This window comes from Amphiprion ocellaris, chromosome 2 (genome assembly GCF_022539595.1).
Source record: "Amphiprion ocellaris isolate individual 3 ecotype Okinawa chromosome 2, ASM2253959v1, whole genome shotgun sequence".
In the NCBI taxonomy this organism is placed as follows: domain Eukaryota; kingdom Metazoa; phylum Chordata; class Actinopteri; family Pomacentridae; genus Amphiprion; species Amphiprion ocellaris.
In genome coordinates, this window is record NC_072767.1 from 28,243,894 (window position 1) to 28,261,508 (window position 17,615).

Genomic DNA, 17,615 nt, shown 5'->3' on the forward strand with positions numbered 1-17,615 from the left:
GCTTTGCCTGTTACATGGCTGTAAATTACTGCATGTTTGGCAGAATCCAACCAATCTGACAGATACATGCAAGCCTGCTGAGTGTTTGTATTCTGAGATTGAACTTGTCAGCACTTTCTTGAATGTAAATCCCCCTTAGTCACGACTCTGACAAGCACTGTCTAGAAAGGCATGCTGGGAGAAAGAGTGGAAAATCCCATAGGCATCCCATGGGCAAAATTGTGATTCTCTGACTACACAACACTGCAAGGCTCAGTGCGTCGTAAATATAATTTACTTCTGACACTTTGGCTTTGACAAATTTAATTTTATGCACTGACATAAACAAACAACCATCACGTATGTCTGATAACGGCCAGTTTCACATGCATGCAAGTAGCGACAGAGACTTACCTGCAGCTGCAAGGCAACATATTGCAAGAAGTAACAAGGGAATGTGGGATCTTCTCGCCATTTTATTGTCCCGCAGCTTCCAGTATGATGCAAGTGGATGAACCGGAAACTTTCTCCTGCTTTTCACAAAGGTTTCTCCCCCTCTGTCGACAGGAAGTCACCTTCAAGCTCCAGCTGCAAAGTGAACAAAAATAGAAGACATCAGCCAAGAAGGTTGAATCTGAGCATTGGACAAACAGCAGGGAACTGAGTTCTGCTTAATATATGCTGTGGGAGTGATGAGATGAGACAAGAGGAGCAGCAGTGTGGAGACCAGGGGATTAATCTTGGGGGGGTTAATTGGGAATCAAGCATGCTTCAAAGCACCACGCTGCACACACCTTCCTGAGCCGGTCAGAGCGTGTGAGGCGAGTGGGACGGCTGACTGGATCGCTGGGTGTGAAACACTTTGGAACATGCCACAGGTTATTAACACACTTTAATTTAGAGAGTCAGGAAACACTGCGACTCTCCAGTGGGGTCTTGAGTAAGCAGCTTAGTACGACCACGCTAATCAGCATGACCTCGCCTGAAGCTTCAGTAATCGAACCCCAAACACGCACAGCCAGGACAGGGTAGATAAAATAATTTACTATTATACACTCAGGACGTCCAAAATGTTACTTACTTCTCAGATATGGGGGGAAAAAAATCACATTAATAAACTTCATTAAGTAAAGTCAAACAGGAATTAAAATTTATTTAGCTAAGAACCCAATATATACAATATATCATCAGTGTTTGCTTTAACTTACTTATTGAGCTTAACACACAAATTATTTAGTTTTGTAAAATGTGATGCAAAATCGACCTCAGACAACAGCTGCAGTTCTCACAGGATAAAAAAAAATACAACAGCCATACCGATGCTTTCACACATGAACCACTAGTTACTGGTAGGTTTGTATAACTTTAATAAAGATAACAATTTTTACGTCAATGAAAAAAATGACTAAAACTGTGAACCACACATAAGATGAAAAAACCCTCTCTCTTTGTAGTACAACAAGCACCATGGGAACTGAGAGAGAGTTACAAATGACTCGGTCGTGGTTAAAATGACATGAATGCAATTAGCAAAATGCTAAGCCACCGAGGTTTAACTTTCCAAGAGAAAACCAACACAATGGCCAAATGTTTATTGTTGTGAAAGGACAGACATGCAAATAACTCAACAGGCTTGTTAAAGAAAAAGGACCAAAAATCTACCAGCAATCACAGGAAACAGTATATAAGACTGCGATGTACTCCAGTCAGTAGCACAACAAGCAACGACACACCTCAGATGTCAATCAGCTGCTGCTGTGGAAAAAAACCCACAGAGGATTACGGCATAGATGCACTTTCCACAAATATGTCCAAACATCTTTTAAAAAAAGAAGTAGCATATTAACACCAGCCGCAGAATCATTAAAGTTTATATTTCTTTCTACAAAAATGTAGAGAATTTAAATTCTAGTTGAACCTTAATAGCAAACTTCACTCTAATAAAAGAAAGACATCTATTATCTGGACTGCACTTAAGTCAAAGCGTGCACAGACCGATTAGTTCAACCGCAGCTATTTCCAAAGAAATGGGCACTTTCCTTATCAAGATGATGTGTTGTGTAATACCTATTTTTTCATCTCATGTAAATAGTACTCTCGTTTTAGTTGTCTGAATTAGAAAAATATTGATATTTGACAGTTATATTGAAAATTGAAAGATAAATCAGTTCATTTAGATGTGGTTTGCAAAAAATGTGGTGTTTTTTGCAGTCAAAGCATAAGCTTTTTCCTGCTATATCATGGGCCAGTGTTTCTTCTTTTTTTTTCATTTTGACTTATATGTCAATACTAGTCTTTCTACCATGGACTAATATTAGTAATTGATTGGCCTGATTGATAGGTATCATGTCTATGTTTGCATTTATGCTCAGTTCTTTAAGGTGGCATGTTGGATTTGATGTGCAGAAATAGCAAATCAGAAACTCTCAAGTTGAATTTTAAGAAATTATTTGTGAATCTTTAAAAAGAAGACATACTGAAGATGCTATCAAACAAAACAATACTCTAATGACAATGCTGAACATATATATATATATATATATATATATATATATATATATATATATATATATATATATATATATATATATATATATATATATATTTATATATATTTATATATATATATATTAGTGGTGGGATGCAATTTAAAAAATTTATCTAATTAATTACAGGCTTTGTAATTAACTAATCGCAATTAATTGCAGTTTTGTCAAATAGCAATATTTGACACAATAAGTGAATTTGAAATTTATTTTAAAAAAGGAAAATGGGACATATAGAAAACAGTAATTTTGATGACAAAGCCTGAATTTAGTTGTTTTTTCTACTGTATGGCACATAAAATCAGCATAAGTAGTTCAAGGAGCGGGCTGCACAGTGGCGTAGTGGTTAGCACTTTCGCCTTGCAGCAAGAAGGTCCCTGGTTCGCGTCCCGGCTTTCCCGGGATCTTTCTGCATGGAGTTTGCATGTTCTCCCTGTGCATGCGTGGGTTTTCTCCGGGTACTCCGGCTTCCTCCCACAGTCCAAAAATATGCTGAGGTTAATTGATTATTCTAAATTGCCCGTAGGTGTGAATGTGAGAGTGCTTGTTTGTCTTTGTATGTAGCCCTGCGACAAACTGGCGACCTGTCCAGGGTGTCCCCTGCCTTCGCCCGAGTCAGCTGGGATAGGCTCCAGCCCTCCCCGCGACCCTAGTGAGGATTAAGCGGTGTATAGATAATGGATGGATGGATGGATAGTTCAAGGAGCTTCAGAAAGTTGAAAATCCAGAGATTCATTCTGTTTTCATCTTTTCTGGGTCTGATAAATGGTGTAATTTTGATGGTTCTTTTTATAGGAATATCAATTTTTATTTATATAAATTTTTTTATAAACAAAAAGTTAATGATTGAGTTATTAAAAGAGATATTTTTGTTGTTTAGGTTATTCCTTAAACTTAAACCACAAAAATGTTTCATTTCTATTTATCTGCATTTTTCATCTGTCTGCTACATTCACAGATTACTGCAAATCTAAGTGCAATTATAGTGATTTTATTCAACATTTTAAGACTTTTTGTAAACTCAAGCACTGTCTAGAAAAGTGGTCTATTATGGGATGGATACACCGTTAGCCGTTAGCATGACTCGTAGCTAACGTTAGCTCTGGTGCTAACAGCAACATGTTTTACATTGAGGTGATACCGTCGGCTTGAAGTGACGCAGTGATCAGAAAACTCTTTGTTGTACAATTTGCACACAACCAGGCTTTTATCCAAGCTACCATCGGGAAGATTTTTAAAAGGAAAATTTCTGCCCAACAAGCTCAATCTCATTTTCCTTCACTGTTCACCAGTGCCTGACTTCACTCAGTGCTTCCTGTGCTTCTTCTTCATGGCTAATAACAGACTTTAGGTTCATTACCGCCACCTACTGGGCGGGAGTGTTCATCAGAGTTACCGGTGTGCCAGAAATGAGGGAACTGAGGAGGGTGCAATTAATTGCGCTATCATATTTAACGTGTTTTATTTTTATTTATTTATTTTTTGCTGTAATTAATTAATTAATTAATTAATTAATCGAAATTAACACGTTAAAGTCCCTGCCCTAATATATACAGATTGATGTAATTTTGCTGACATGATTGACAAAGCTTTACAACAAAGAGAGAAGACATCAGGTAGAAAGACATCATCTTTCCAAGCAAAGGTGTATGAGAGAAGTTGAGGGAAACTTTAGAGTAGAACAACAGATAAGGAACACATGGTTTTTATTCTGACAAGCAGTAATATAATCAGAAATTTAGAGCTTATTACATAGAAATGAATACAAGTGAGTGACTCCATTTTCAATAATTTTTAAAGGTTGAAAAGTGAATCATTCAAGGAGTAAACTGGCATTGACTTATTCTAGAGAATCACTTCGACTCTGGCTAATTCTAGGTTGTTGCTGGGCATGTTCTGCAGCCACAACCAAAACATTTTGCTACAAAGATGCGGTCCACTGAAAAAGTCAGGCAAACTTCTTCTCTGAGCAATACCTGATTCACCGCGGCAACAAAACTGTAACTGTAACTCACCTCGAATGTCAAAGCCATGTGGTAACAGAGAACGCATGTGTTCGCAGTTTAAAGGCGGACTACTACAGTGCAGTGCGAAAGAAACAGATGTGCACCTATGCGACTCGTGGTGAACCACAGAGTGTGCATGGGAAGTGATGCACAAAGCACTAAGGTGCATCACTCTGCAGTGTGAGCCGCTTGCACAGGACAAAAGGGCCTTTCAGTGTGTGGCAGCTGCACAGGCTGGAGAGTCATTTTGGAAGATCATGACAAATATTACACTTTCAGCTAGTCGAGGAGAGCCAGTGGCCTCTGTTTGATTTATGCGCCTCCTTGACCTTCATCTCAGCAATGACTAAACAAACTGTGTTGCAATACCTTTTGGAAAGCAAAGACCAAAATCAAAGGACAGTATCTGCTGACACTTCTCAGATATGAATAAAGTTTGCACTGCGGTGGAGGATTAAAGGTGCTGCTGGAAAGTCACTCTTATTTTATTACAAGATTCACACAGAGGAGATTTAAAACTTGTTTTGGGTCAGGGGTACAGGTTTTACTCCAGGCTACGGTGCTGGTTTTGTTGCAGCAACAGCTCAAATCACCTCATGTGACTTCTCCTCAACCCTGACCGTCTAAGCCGAGCAACTATTTCACCCAAAGAAGATCTGGAAAGTACATCAGAGCGTGCACACCCCAGACTGAACGTACCACACACTGCTGAAACCCAGCTGCATATCTGCGGTCACTTCACCGTTAAAGGCCCGGCTTGCGTCTGTGTCATTATGTATGCATACATCATAGTGTTGTTAGGACCAGAATACGTGTGATCAGAAAGCCACACGTGAAGAGATCAGTAGCACTGAAAGCAGAAACTGCATTTGCCAGCGGTGGATGACGCTAAGACTTGCCAATCTGACACCAGCTCGCTTCGTAAGTCATCTTGATGTTCGTGTGGTCACTGAATGCGGTGAATGATCTTAAATGAGCTCTTCTGCTCTTTCAGTGCTCCTGCTGACAAAACCACCAAACTTCCTACTCATTCCATCACACAAGTAGAGCTCTCATTACAAGTCATTAAACTTGTTAGAGCTACAGTCTCTGTCTATACACAGAGGTAGGACCTGCATACAAACATCCTGGACTGAGTTTGGACCCCGATACATAGGCATGATATACACCATGGCAGAATGATTTGAGGGAAATTGCAATTTTTCTGAGGGATATTGCACTTTCATTTTGCAAGTTTGCTATGAAAATATTGCAAAGCAGCATTAGAACATGATATAGCATCCTTACCTCAACTGTTACACATGTCCTGACATATATCGTAATGTGCAGCCTTTGCAGTTCCCTATTTGCATTGTTTCATATTTCAATCTTAAATCGATTTACTGTTCAGCCTTCATTAGTAGGACTTAAGGTCCTGACAAGTTCTTCAACGTGCATGTATTTAGAAGAACATATCTTATCTCCAGTATATTAAATTAGAGCTGAAAACTTGCAGTCACCTAATGATGATTTATTTCTTCCTTCCTAAGCAATAAAACTACCTGACATCTGTTGCTTTTCTGTTTTAAATCATTATAAGTTAAATAGTTTCAGATTTCATGGCAATATTGCCAAGATTTTTCAACTTTGGCTCTAAAAAAAATTAGGATTTTGTTCTTTTTTCCACTATATTTTGATATATTGGAGATGAAGAAAGTGATAGATTAGGCCAGAGAGTAATCAGTAGATTCTTGCATAACAATAACAACAGTTAGTTGCAGTAATACCCCTGCAGGGACCATTAAGACATGAGAAATTGGTATAAATGCACAAAAACAACAGCTGAAATCCAAGTTAAAGGGACATTACACTTTAAAAAAAAAAAGCATGCATCATCTTCTGTCACAACACTCACTGACACTGAAGGCTGAGCTCCACAGTGATTACTCTGTTATTTAAAGGCATGTAAAATACACCTCAGTGAGTTTCTATGTAAAATATTGCATCCATGGTTGCTGTCAGTCACGTTGGTCAGCACAGGAGGAGAGAAAGCACACACAATCCTGCTGTCCTCTCTGTTCAGATCATGTTTACCTGCTTCCAGAATGGCCAGCAGCTTCTTTCCACAATCCATAGGACCCCTTAGGAACAGTGTCCCACCCCTACCACCCCTATCACCCCCACCACGGCCACAAGACACGCAGACTTGATCTAGGGTCAAGCACATTGCCACTCACCGCGACTGCACTGTGACAGGCTCACGTTATGCAATGTGCTCCGTAATAAAAATATTTTGTGGGTTTGTTTTTTTTTAGTATTTTTGATTTCTATTTTTCTATGAGCGCTTTGATTTTATTTATTTTATTCCAGCCTATGTATTGCGGCGCTAGAGATGCTGTGCTTCTCGTTGTTTTTATTACAATGCAGAACCTTTGAACCTGTTTTGTTGTATAAAACCCAGTAAACACACATAGTGGATGTAAACAACAGCAGCTATAAGTAGGTAGCTCCGAGAAGAAGAAGACGAAGACGAAGAAGAAGAAGACGAAGAAGAAGAAGAAGAAGAAGAAGAAGAAGAGCTGCATGTCAGCGAAGTCAGGACAGATGTTCAGCTGGATTTATGGCCGGTAAAGAAAACACAACAAGCAGGAAAACTGAGTTTCTGCATTGTTCACAGACACACAGCAGAATGACAATGTTCTATAGTCTAGAGATAAGCTAAGAAGTGGTTGAAACGGAGCGGACGTACCCTGCAGAGTCTTCAGAAAATGCCCAAGTAAACTTGGTAGAAGTTGAATTCCGGTGGAAGTCAAAGCGGCTCTGGTCCCGGCTGAAAATTCACAACGACACTTTGTTTTCAGACACGAAACAACAGAGTGGGTTATATCTCTTCCAAAGCGTGTATAAACAGCCCCACAGGCTCCGAGTTTCAGCCAGTTTACTGTATCTGTCTGCCTTTTCAGTGAGCTTCATGTGGGGGCGGGGCCATCAGGGAGGAGGCTGAGCTGAGGGTGGCTCAATGCGGGGTTCCCGGTCTGATCAGGAGCCCTGCACGGCCACTGCAGGGTCCTACAGACACCTTGGCTCTCTTATCACATGCATTTCAATTCTAAAATAGCTCAGATGTCTTGAAACAGATGTGCAATCCAATACAAAAGTTGAAAAATGTAACTGTGCAGGGCTGCTATAGGTCAGCCTTATCACATGGGGGCCCACAGTGATGTGTATCTACATGGGGGCCCTTTATGACAATGTCTGGCTAATCAAGAGTTTTGTTACTAATGTGTGCAAATGCATCACTCCACGCTGTAAATCATTTTGCACACACAAGTTCTCCTGCTGCCTTGGAAATGTGAGTTAACTGCACTTCAGCTGAATAATAATTTAATCTCATCTTGTCAATTTTGAAAAAAAAAAGCAAAATTAGATTTAGTCAGTTAACTGAGCAAGTGCAGTCATAAATAGAATCAACTATGTAGTCTCTGTTGGAGACTTGCTCTCCTTTTACGTTCTTTGAATGTAACCCATACCGAATTCTAGGAAGTTTTATGGGGATATTTCGTCTTGCTCCTGTTTTTACTCACTGTGGGCTCATTTTTCACTGCAATTTCAACTCCTGCATGTCAATCGAAACAGCACAGCCATGGCTAGAAGTAGAGAGAACTCATAATTTATTTTTTCATTCCATAAATTGTCAATAAAGGGGAATTTATTTGATAATTTGCTCTATAAAGTTGAATAGACTTGGAATCAGCATATACAACATTTTCCAAGTACCCACAGATGTTAATACTGAAAAACAAAAATCAGTGATTGTGCATCCTGTGGATATATATATATATATATATATATATATATATATATATATATATATGTATGTATGTATGTATGTATGTATGTATGTATGTATGTATGTATGTATGTATGTATGTATGTATGTATGTATGTATATATATATATATATATATATATATATATTTTTTTTTTTTTTTTTTTTTTTTTTTTTTTTTCCTCCTCTCTGCTGTTCGAAACACTGCTTGCAGTACAACCCAAACAGTCACTATGTTTGAGTCAGGTGACTGTTGGTCACAGCTGAGTCACTAATAGCTTCACAGTCATGCCAAGGAGCACTGACTTATTTTATTTTCTACACAGTCTGGATAGCAGAAACAGTATATTTTTGGCATTTTAAAAAAAGACGTGTAGAATAAAGCAATTTTGATGTAATATGATTTTTCCCACAAGACAACACATCACAGATAAGTTGAAGGACCGTCAAATCTGAAAGTAAGAGCGTTTTTTCTTTCTTCACAGGTTCTGATTGATAAATTGTGTTCTTTTCACATTTTTTTTAAAGATAGAATGTCTTTAAAACCCATCTTAGACTCTAAAGCATAGAGGGTTAACTGAAATTGTGAAAAAATATTTCATCGTTGTCTTACAAATTTTTGAAAATTTGTTAACTGGCTAAGTTCAGTCAACTTAAGATATTAGATTATCTCTGAGATAGTCATCACAGAAAGACTTCCTTTCCTTTTTTTCTCAGTTTTGGGAGTCTTAATGTTACATTTCAGGAATTCTTTTCATGAAAAATAATCCCTTTTTGCTTTAGAATGACTTGGCTGTAAATCTACACTGTTGCCTCTTTCAGAGTGTGCAGATCCAAGAGGTCCTTGCATCTTTCCTCAGTCATCTCTTGAGCTGCTTGCTGCAGCAGGAGCATACCAGCTCACCTACAACTCATCTCAAACACTGTAAAACTACTCTGGACTTCACAATGGTAAGTTGCAATATTGCAGTAAATCAGCCACACACGTTCAATATGGAAACTTATTATGAAGAAGAATAATTAATCATCTGTCCCCTATCCTGTGAGCCTACAGGATCGGCACCTTAAGTTTGTTACGTATGAATCTCCAAAAGCTTGAAACCTTGATTTTGAGACTGGCATCTGAATCCTGCAGTTTCAAGACAGAAATACTTGTGGCACATTTTTTTTCTCATGATAATACTGACATGTTCAATAGATAAACAACTTGATTTTCGTGGAGGGGGGCTTTAGGCAGCTCTATTTACAGGTTATTTTTGCAATTACATGCTTTCAGAACAAATTAGTTCTACATCAGTGAGATAAAATCATAAACATCCCTGTCAATTAATGCTTCATTAATAATTGCTCAAATTTATCCATACATTAATGTGCTGCCTATATTCATCTACCCACTTCATCTAGTCTGTATCCTGTACAGGGCTGCAAAAGGCTGAAGCATATTAATGGTGACACTGGGTGAGAGGCAGGCTACGCCAGGTCATCAGTCCACCACAGGGCTCACACAAGGACCAGTTAACCTACCATGCATGGATTGTGGGAGTAACCTGGAGAAAACACAAGTAGGCACAAGGAGAGCAAACTCCACACATTGAAAAAGTGATTTCACACCATTGTATAGCGGTCAAAGATGGAGACAAAGTCATAAAACCATCACAGGATCTAAAACAGAGACAATATACAAGTTTTAATCTACCTGAAGTCAGTGTCTCTGGATTGTGAAAGGAAGTTAATATGATACAGTTTCTATTAATATGGGCCTATATAGTCTAGATTCCTTCTGTGCAGATTGCAAACAAAGTAATGTATCATGTTCTATAAAAGATTTAATTTTCATGTCAGAATAGAGCTTTCATGAAGCATTATGGATTTAAAATGCACAAATGACCAATAAATGAAACACAACCAATATAGTGGAAAGCCCTGTTTTCAAATTATGCTGTTATGGGCTGCATAATTTAATGCTATATATAATACAATAAGTTTATTTAATCCTCAATGATAAGTGCACTCAGCCTCCTGTGTGATATATAAAGACTTTATTTCTTTAAATTTCAAGGTTGAAGCATTTCATTGGGATCATATGAGCACAATTATGGATATAACTGCATATCAGAATCATTTTTGGCATCTCAGTCGTAGGTTTAAAGTTAGGGTTGCTTCTAATATACCAGTGTGAAAACATTTTTCTTATGGTTCTCACAAGATATTTCACATCCTTTCATTTCAGCACCCCGCAAACCCAATCACAAGCACTAAACTGTGTGTGGAATGATTTCCGTGTGTGAAATCTCTCTCCCAAGCAAATAGTGAACTGCTTGCTGTGATATCAGACTTCCACTGAAAAGGAGATGCAGCATGACTGGGTACAACATAAATGTCAGCTTAGTGATTCACCACTAATGAGATGGCACCTGTGACAAGAGGGAAGGAAACTTTTGTTGTGGAAAACACACAAAAACACACTGATGTGCTGCTTTTGAGAGTTGACAAGGAAACGCTCAAAGGGATCAACTTATTTTACATCTCATACATATGCATGTCTCTGTTAAAGTGTTTCACTTTGTTTATTTACACTGTGTTAGGGTTGTGAATACAGCTGAGATGAAGAGGAATAGAAAGCGTAACAGTGCATCAAAGATATGAGCAATCCAAACCATCTTCACTTTCCATTAATGTAACTGCAGCCCTTGACTTTGTTTTGATCCAGCTGATTGCACAGACTGTCAAGTCCAACCAGGCTTTGTCACAGATATGAAGCTATTCTCAGTGCAAATACCACCAAGTGTCACTGCATGAAATATGAAATGATCTCACAGTTTAGTTGGATTGTATTACAGTCAATAAAGATGCTACTTTTTCAGACAATTTAGGTCTGAATGTGTTCAATTCTGCTGTTTTTACAGCAGAAATGTACAGGTTTAGCTAGGTGTGAGTTCAAGAATAGAATCACATAAACAGATCTATTAATCAACATATTAATCTTAATAGAGTAAACCAATTTAAGCTGATGTTACCCTCAAATAATTCAAAACGTGACCCAGGCCGAACATGTTCAACAATTCTGCATTTTTAACTCACACTGGAAGGATAATTTCATTTATATACTGTAGCATCCTTAATGTGTAGAAAGAATAATTAGCTTTACATAAGGCAGAGGAATGCAGTAAAAACACATTTTAAACACATCTTTAAGACAGAAATAAAATAAATGTAGAACAAAAGGTTTTCAAGTTTACAGCGAAATCAAATATTCTTCAGCAAGTTCTTCCCAGCTCTGTTGCAGAAGTTCCCATAAATGTGTAGCACTTGTAGGTTGCTTTGCTTTTGCTCTTCTGTCCAGTTCATCCCAAACCAGCTCCATGGGGTTTAAGTTTTGAGACTGTGCTGCCCACTCCATGTTTTCAAGTTTACCATCTATTTTTTCCTGAGGTAGTTCTGGTATAGCATGGACTCATGTTTTAGGTCATTATCTTGCTGTAGGATGAATCACTGACCAACTAGGAACATATCAGAGGGTCCTGCATGGTGCTGCAGAATACTGTGGTAGTCGTTTGAGTTCAGGGTTCCTCTCACTCTGTAGAAGTCACCAAGCCTGGATCCAGCAAAACAGCCCCAGACCATCACGCTTCTTCCTCCATGTTTGGCAGTGGATGAAGAACCATCCTTTCTCCTACTTGACAGCATTCAAAAATCCTGCATGATGAACCAAAGATTTCAAATTTTGATTCATCATTTCATAATACCTTCTTCCAGTCTTCAGTAGTCCATTGACAGCGTTTCTTGGCCCAGGCAAGCCTCTTTTTCTTATTCTGATGTCTTAACAATGGCTTTCTTGGTCCAACTCCACCTGTCAAACCTACAACTCCAAGTCTTCTCTTCACGGTTAAAATTGAGACTTCTTACTACGACCACTATTAAGCTGAGCTTGAAACTGTTGTCCTGTGACCCGCCTATCACCAAGCTGTTGATTCTCAGAAACTTGTCTTTTGATTCTGTTGTGACTGTGGTTCTTCCAGACCTCTTCCCATCAGAGTTTCCCCTAGTTTCTGAGTGCCTTTTGATGGTGAACTTTCTTCACAATTTCTCTGTAGGAAAGACCTACATTTTCAAGTTCTATGATGGTCTGTCTCTCTTCTATTTTTAATTGCCTTTTCCTCTCCATTTTTACAGCAACACACTACTTTCTGCAGTACAATACTGTTCAAATAATGCTCTGGAGGGTATGGTGCCATGGTGTGTTCCAACACTACTTTTATGCAAACAGAGGGGGTTGTAAGTAATCAAGAAAAGTTGGGACACCTGTAGGATTTGGTAGCACCAACTTTCAAGCCTGATCAACCTTCATTGCTGCAGAACAGCTTAGAGTTGTTAACCCATTTCTTGTTACCTGAAAAAGGCCTTTTTGTAATAATAATATTTTTTTAAAGAATAATTTTTATTAATAATTCTGAAAATGTACATTATTTTTCAATTTTGGGTAACCTTGCCTTTTTCTAACCTCTGGCAGTTCACCACTTACTTTTGTACCATTTCCAGCTAACATTGGACTTGAACAACTTGAATTTCAATAAAAAATTGGAAAAATTGAGGCATTTTAAAACTTTTCACTGGTAGAGTACATTGTGATGTTCTAATGTAAAATCATATTTAAAAACCTTTAGCTGAGAAAAATGAGAAAATCATCATTTTTCAAAAAAAAATTCTGTAAGAAATATCTTGTATAAATACAGTGATTATCAAGATTTCTATATTTATATAGTTTAGTAGTTGTTTGCTGCTGGAACATGACTTAGCTTTAAATGTCTTAGCTGTAAATCTACACTGTTTCCTTCTTTAGAATGTAGAGGTCTGTGAAGTCCATGTATCTTTTCCCTGCTGGTCACTGCAGCTCGAGCACACCAGCTCACCCACATCTGCTCCAACACTGTTAAAGTACTCTACACTACACAATATGAGGTTGTAATATTTGACTAATGTAGACTGAATAAAGTTGCAGTGTGGTAATGTCAATTCAATAAAGTCAATATTAGGAAAGTATACAGAACTAGATGAGTGTGCATGTGTGTGTGTGTGATATCCAGCCCTTGGTATCTCTTGATTATTTTACTTTTAATCAGGTTGCAATAATCTTTTTCAATGAGCAGAATAATTGTCATCACTACAAAAATCCCCTTTTCTTTGTCCGTGGTCCAGCTCCGTCCTCTCTGTGTCACTCTAAATATTTGATTTGGGCAATGACTGTTATTGAAGTGCTGTCTCATACATCCTCAATCACATGAAGATGACCAAAAAAAGGCAAAGTCAGTGTTAAAGCTTCGCTCCAGCTGGCTCTGGCTGCTGTATCGTGACTTTGACTACTGACCAGCACACTGTCTCACATGTTCTGACTTTGATTTCAAATCCATATCAGTAGCAGGAAAGATGAGATGATTTTCATTGTTGTACAGCAGTTTTATTGTAAAACTGGGGTTTGTGTCCTAAATCATTTCAGAAAAACATCTGATTTCCATTTGAATGTGGACTTGCCTTTTAATTCATCTTAAAAACTAAACCACATGCTATCTGTACCACTCCAAACATCTTCAGTTATTTCACTGGATTTCCCATCTTTTCTCAGCAGCACATGGAACACATCAATAGCCATTTACAGCTGGGAAAAAGCCAGTTAACAACAGATTCCTATATGTATTAAGTGTGTTTTCTGTTTCATTTTAAGTTTTGCTGTAAGAAAGTCAATTGTGAAAGCAAAGGTGTGCATACTTAATGGTTTCTTGTAATATTTACTCAGATTACTTGTTAAAGTCTGTGTTAATGAACAATCTATAATTTATACATAATGTAAACACAAAAGAAAGAAAAACAAAAAACATATTTCTGTTCTTTGTTTCAAAACCAAAAACAGAAAAAAAACAAGTCAGATATAAAAAACAAACAGACAAAAAAACCAACAATTAAACACAATTTATTTGGTGTTTTTGCTTATTCCTTTGATCATTTTTATTTGAAAACCAAAAAACAGGCGATTCAATTTTTGTTCAAAAACAAAAAACTGACATGACTTCTGTTTTGGTTTCCAAATGAAAAAGGATTCACCGTAAACCAAAACTAGACTGTGTGTGATTGATTTTATGTCTTTTGATTCTGACACCGGAGCAGTTTTTCCATTTTTGCTTATGAAACAAATAACAGAAATAGTTTTTATTTTTACTAATCCTTTATTACAAATCATTACCCGATGATGCCTGCAGACAGATCTTTATCAGCACCTCTCCCACCTGATGTCTATATATACACTGATGTCTTACATACAGTTTATTTACATACAAGATATTAATGCACTTAGAATATAATCACAAACTTAAACAGGTAACTGTAAAGAAAGTAGTTCAGCTCTTACAATAAGAAGACTGCAAATGATGCCTCTCATTCAACTCACATAAACTGTAATCATTTGGAAACATAGATATATGGATTCTGGTGCCCTCTTATGGACAATATAAAACATGTTTTTTAGTATTCAGTGAAGATTCAGTCACTTAAAAATGTTCATGCAGGTAGTCTGAGTAGCAGAAGTAGTGAAGAAAGAAATGTAATCCTTTATTCAACCCTGTCCAGAGACCACGTCATATCTGTTATTAAAACCTACCAGCATGTTTTGGAAATTACCAAACGTAGCTCATTCAGTGATGAGTGCTACTGCTGTGATTAAAATAGATGCAGGATTCTTGTTGTTTAATTTGTGTTGCATGAAATTTAAAGTTACTGTTTTGGTTTAGTAACAACAGTGTTTACTGAGTATTTGTTATGGCACTGCTATTTACTCTAATTCACATTTTTGATTGACAAAAATTCTACTTTTTTCTGATGTTTTTCAAACGTCACTCTGGCCTGGTGATCAGGGTGGAAAGACTTTTGTGTATTTAAACATTCTCCCAAGTTTTTCTTTTTCATAGAGCACAATGTTGCTTATTTTGAAGCCATTACTGACTGAATTTAAGGATTTGTTTTTGAGGTGGTGAAGCAGAAGGTCTCATGGAAAAGGATGTGCAAATGGATTAGTAGCAAAAGTATGAAAAACAGAAGTACTTATGAAATCTAAATGAATCAGTCAGTTTGTATTATTGTAAATTACTGTTTTAACTATTAACGTCTTTTTATGTTAAATTTTACCAACAACTATACCATGCAGTGCAGTAAAAACTAGAAATGTACCATTGAAATGCAGTATAACAGAAGAATAAAGTAGCAGAAACTTGAAATGCTTGATTAATGATTAGTCGTTAGCCTGCATGTGTTAACAAAGAATGTTCCCTTGCTAGTGGTGAGGAACTCATATTTATTCATTCAAACACAAATACCCGTTGTTAGTCTTCCCCTCTGAAACATCAGGGGGCAGAGCCTTTTCCTTTATGACCTCCTCCCTTCTGAACAAGCTTCCTGTCATTGTCAGGGGAGCAAACACTGTCAGTATTTATGGTCGGATCCAAAACTCATTGAGCACATCACAGTTGAACATGTCATTCAGTACTTTCCCTTTCTGAACTCCGCTGCACTTGGTCTGTTATTCATAGAGATGAGAGCCGCCATGCTGCATACCTGTACATGCTTGATCTCCACAAATGTGTCATTTCTGCTCTCTTCCTTGAGAGAAAATTAGAAGTTTTGCTACATTCAGAAGTTCTTGTTCAAGATATGCATATAGAAAAGGAGATTTCAACAAAAATGCTTTGATTAGGTGAGAAATTGCTCCAAGAAGAGCTCATTTGTTGTAGGTGAAAAGCTGAAATTGCAATATACATGTAAAAAAAAAAAAGTCTTCACAAGTCTTTTATCTACAATGAAATTTCCCTTCAACATGCAAAGAAATACAATTAGTCCTTGTCTATAACAGATTAAAATATTCATGACAGAATTAATGTTCTGTGTTTGATTTCAGAAGTCAAATAGCATCACGTCTCTACATTTCAACAACACTGAAACAAAACTGCAAATACATCAGAATAAAAATGAAAGGCAATGAAAGATGCCTCTGTAATGGAAATCACTTATTCTGAACCACACATTTTGGCCCATGGCTCCATCTTGTGGACACAAACTATCAAATTATTAGTTGTACTTCTTTCAATTACAACCCAAAAGAATGTTTTGAAAGTGCAATATTTTCCAAGTCAGTTTGTTACAATAATATAGAAAGCATGTCTTACTAGAAATTATTTCCCCAATAGTTCTGAATCTTTAAAGTGGAAGATAATACTTTTGATTTTTAAATATGGATGTTAAGACATTTATTTGTGAGTATTTTCAGTTTTACATAAAGGCAAAGTTACAACACAACATGAATGAAACTGAGTAATAAATTGTAAATAAAATCACTATCCTGATGAACCCCAACAGACAACAATACTACACAATCCTGGTCATATATATCAGGAATAGAAAATAAAAGCCTCGCCTTTCAGGATGGACAATGTCCATAATTGTAAATTGAGTAAAACTGCATTTAGCTTTAACTATTTTTTCACAATTCAGAAAAAAGCGGCAAAGCCAACATGCTATGAAATGTCTATATTTTGGACAGAAAAAACTAAATGAGAAACATAAGTTGGAGCTTTTCACACAAGCAACTTAAGGCAAATTTTCTAGGTGTACACGACAAAAAACACAGGAGTCACAAAGAGAAGCAATGCATAATTATAATAATGGCCCAAACGATGAGGAATCCAGAAGACAATCCAAGAGTCTACATAACATGGAGAGTACTGTTGTTTGATTGACATCTTCCCAGTACAGCCTCAGGTCTGTGGTTTGAAACTGATCTACAGCAGGACAGAGGCAAGGCGAGGCCACCACAGACTAAAGTGTGCCCATGCCATAATTAGTGATTCTAAATTGTCCTTAGATGTGAATGTGAGGGTGCTTGGTTGTCTGTTAAGACAAAAAAGTACAAAAAACTATAAAATAAACAAATGGAGACAGAGACAATCCATTACAGCACTTACAATGGTTTACAAATGCATTCCTATTACATCTGGTCTTGATCCTCTTCCATCCTTCTAATGCAGTGAGCTCTTAATACATAAAAGGAGATTATCAGAGATCTGCTTAGATTTCAGTTTTCTGATATTCATTCTAGATATTGTAGATTTCAAAGAAAGTGATTTCAGTCACAATTTAACCCATTCTGTGACTTCTGGTCTTGTTGTGTGTCTCCAGTTTGGTCCCACTGAAATAATGAATCCTGAAGATGTTAATCCACACTGTATTTTGGTGACA

General features: G+C 37.2%; 2 protein-coding genes across 2 annotated transcripts in view; one reads left to right on the top strand and one right to left on the bottom strand.

Moving 5' to 3' along the window:
* tgfbr3 (transforming growth factor, beta receptor III) overlaps positions 1 to 7,453 on the bottom strand; it is an 89,770-nt gene extending 82,317 nt beyond the window's left edge. The window contains exons 1-2 of the mRNA XM_055017246.1: positions 7,260 to 7,453; positions 394 to 567 (exon numbers count right to left, since the gene is read on the bottom strand). Of these exons, the coding sequence (XP_054873221.1) occupies positions 394 to 454 (61 nt within the window). The 5' untranslated portion in view covers positions 455 to 567; positions 7,260 to 7,453. The remainder of the gene's footprint in view (positions 1 to 393; positions 568 to 7,259) is intronic.
* LOC118470693 (uncharacterized) lies at positions 6,519 to 10,278 on the top strand. The gene is made up of 4 exons (XM_055005759.1): positions 6,519 to 6,540; positions 7,028 to 7,137; positions 9,162 to 9,290; positions 9,760 to 10,278. The coding sequence occupies exons 1-4, from the start codon at positions 6,519 to 6,521 to the stop codon at positions 9,799 to 9,801; spliced, it is 303 nt and encodes a 100-aa protein (XP_054861734.1). The 3' UTR covers positions 9,802 to 10,278.
* The last annotated feature ends 7,337 nt before the right edge of the window (positions 10,279 to 17,615 follow it).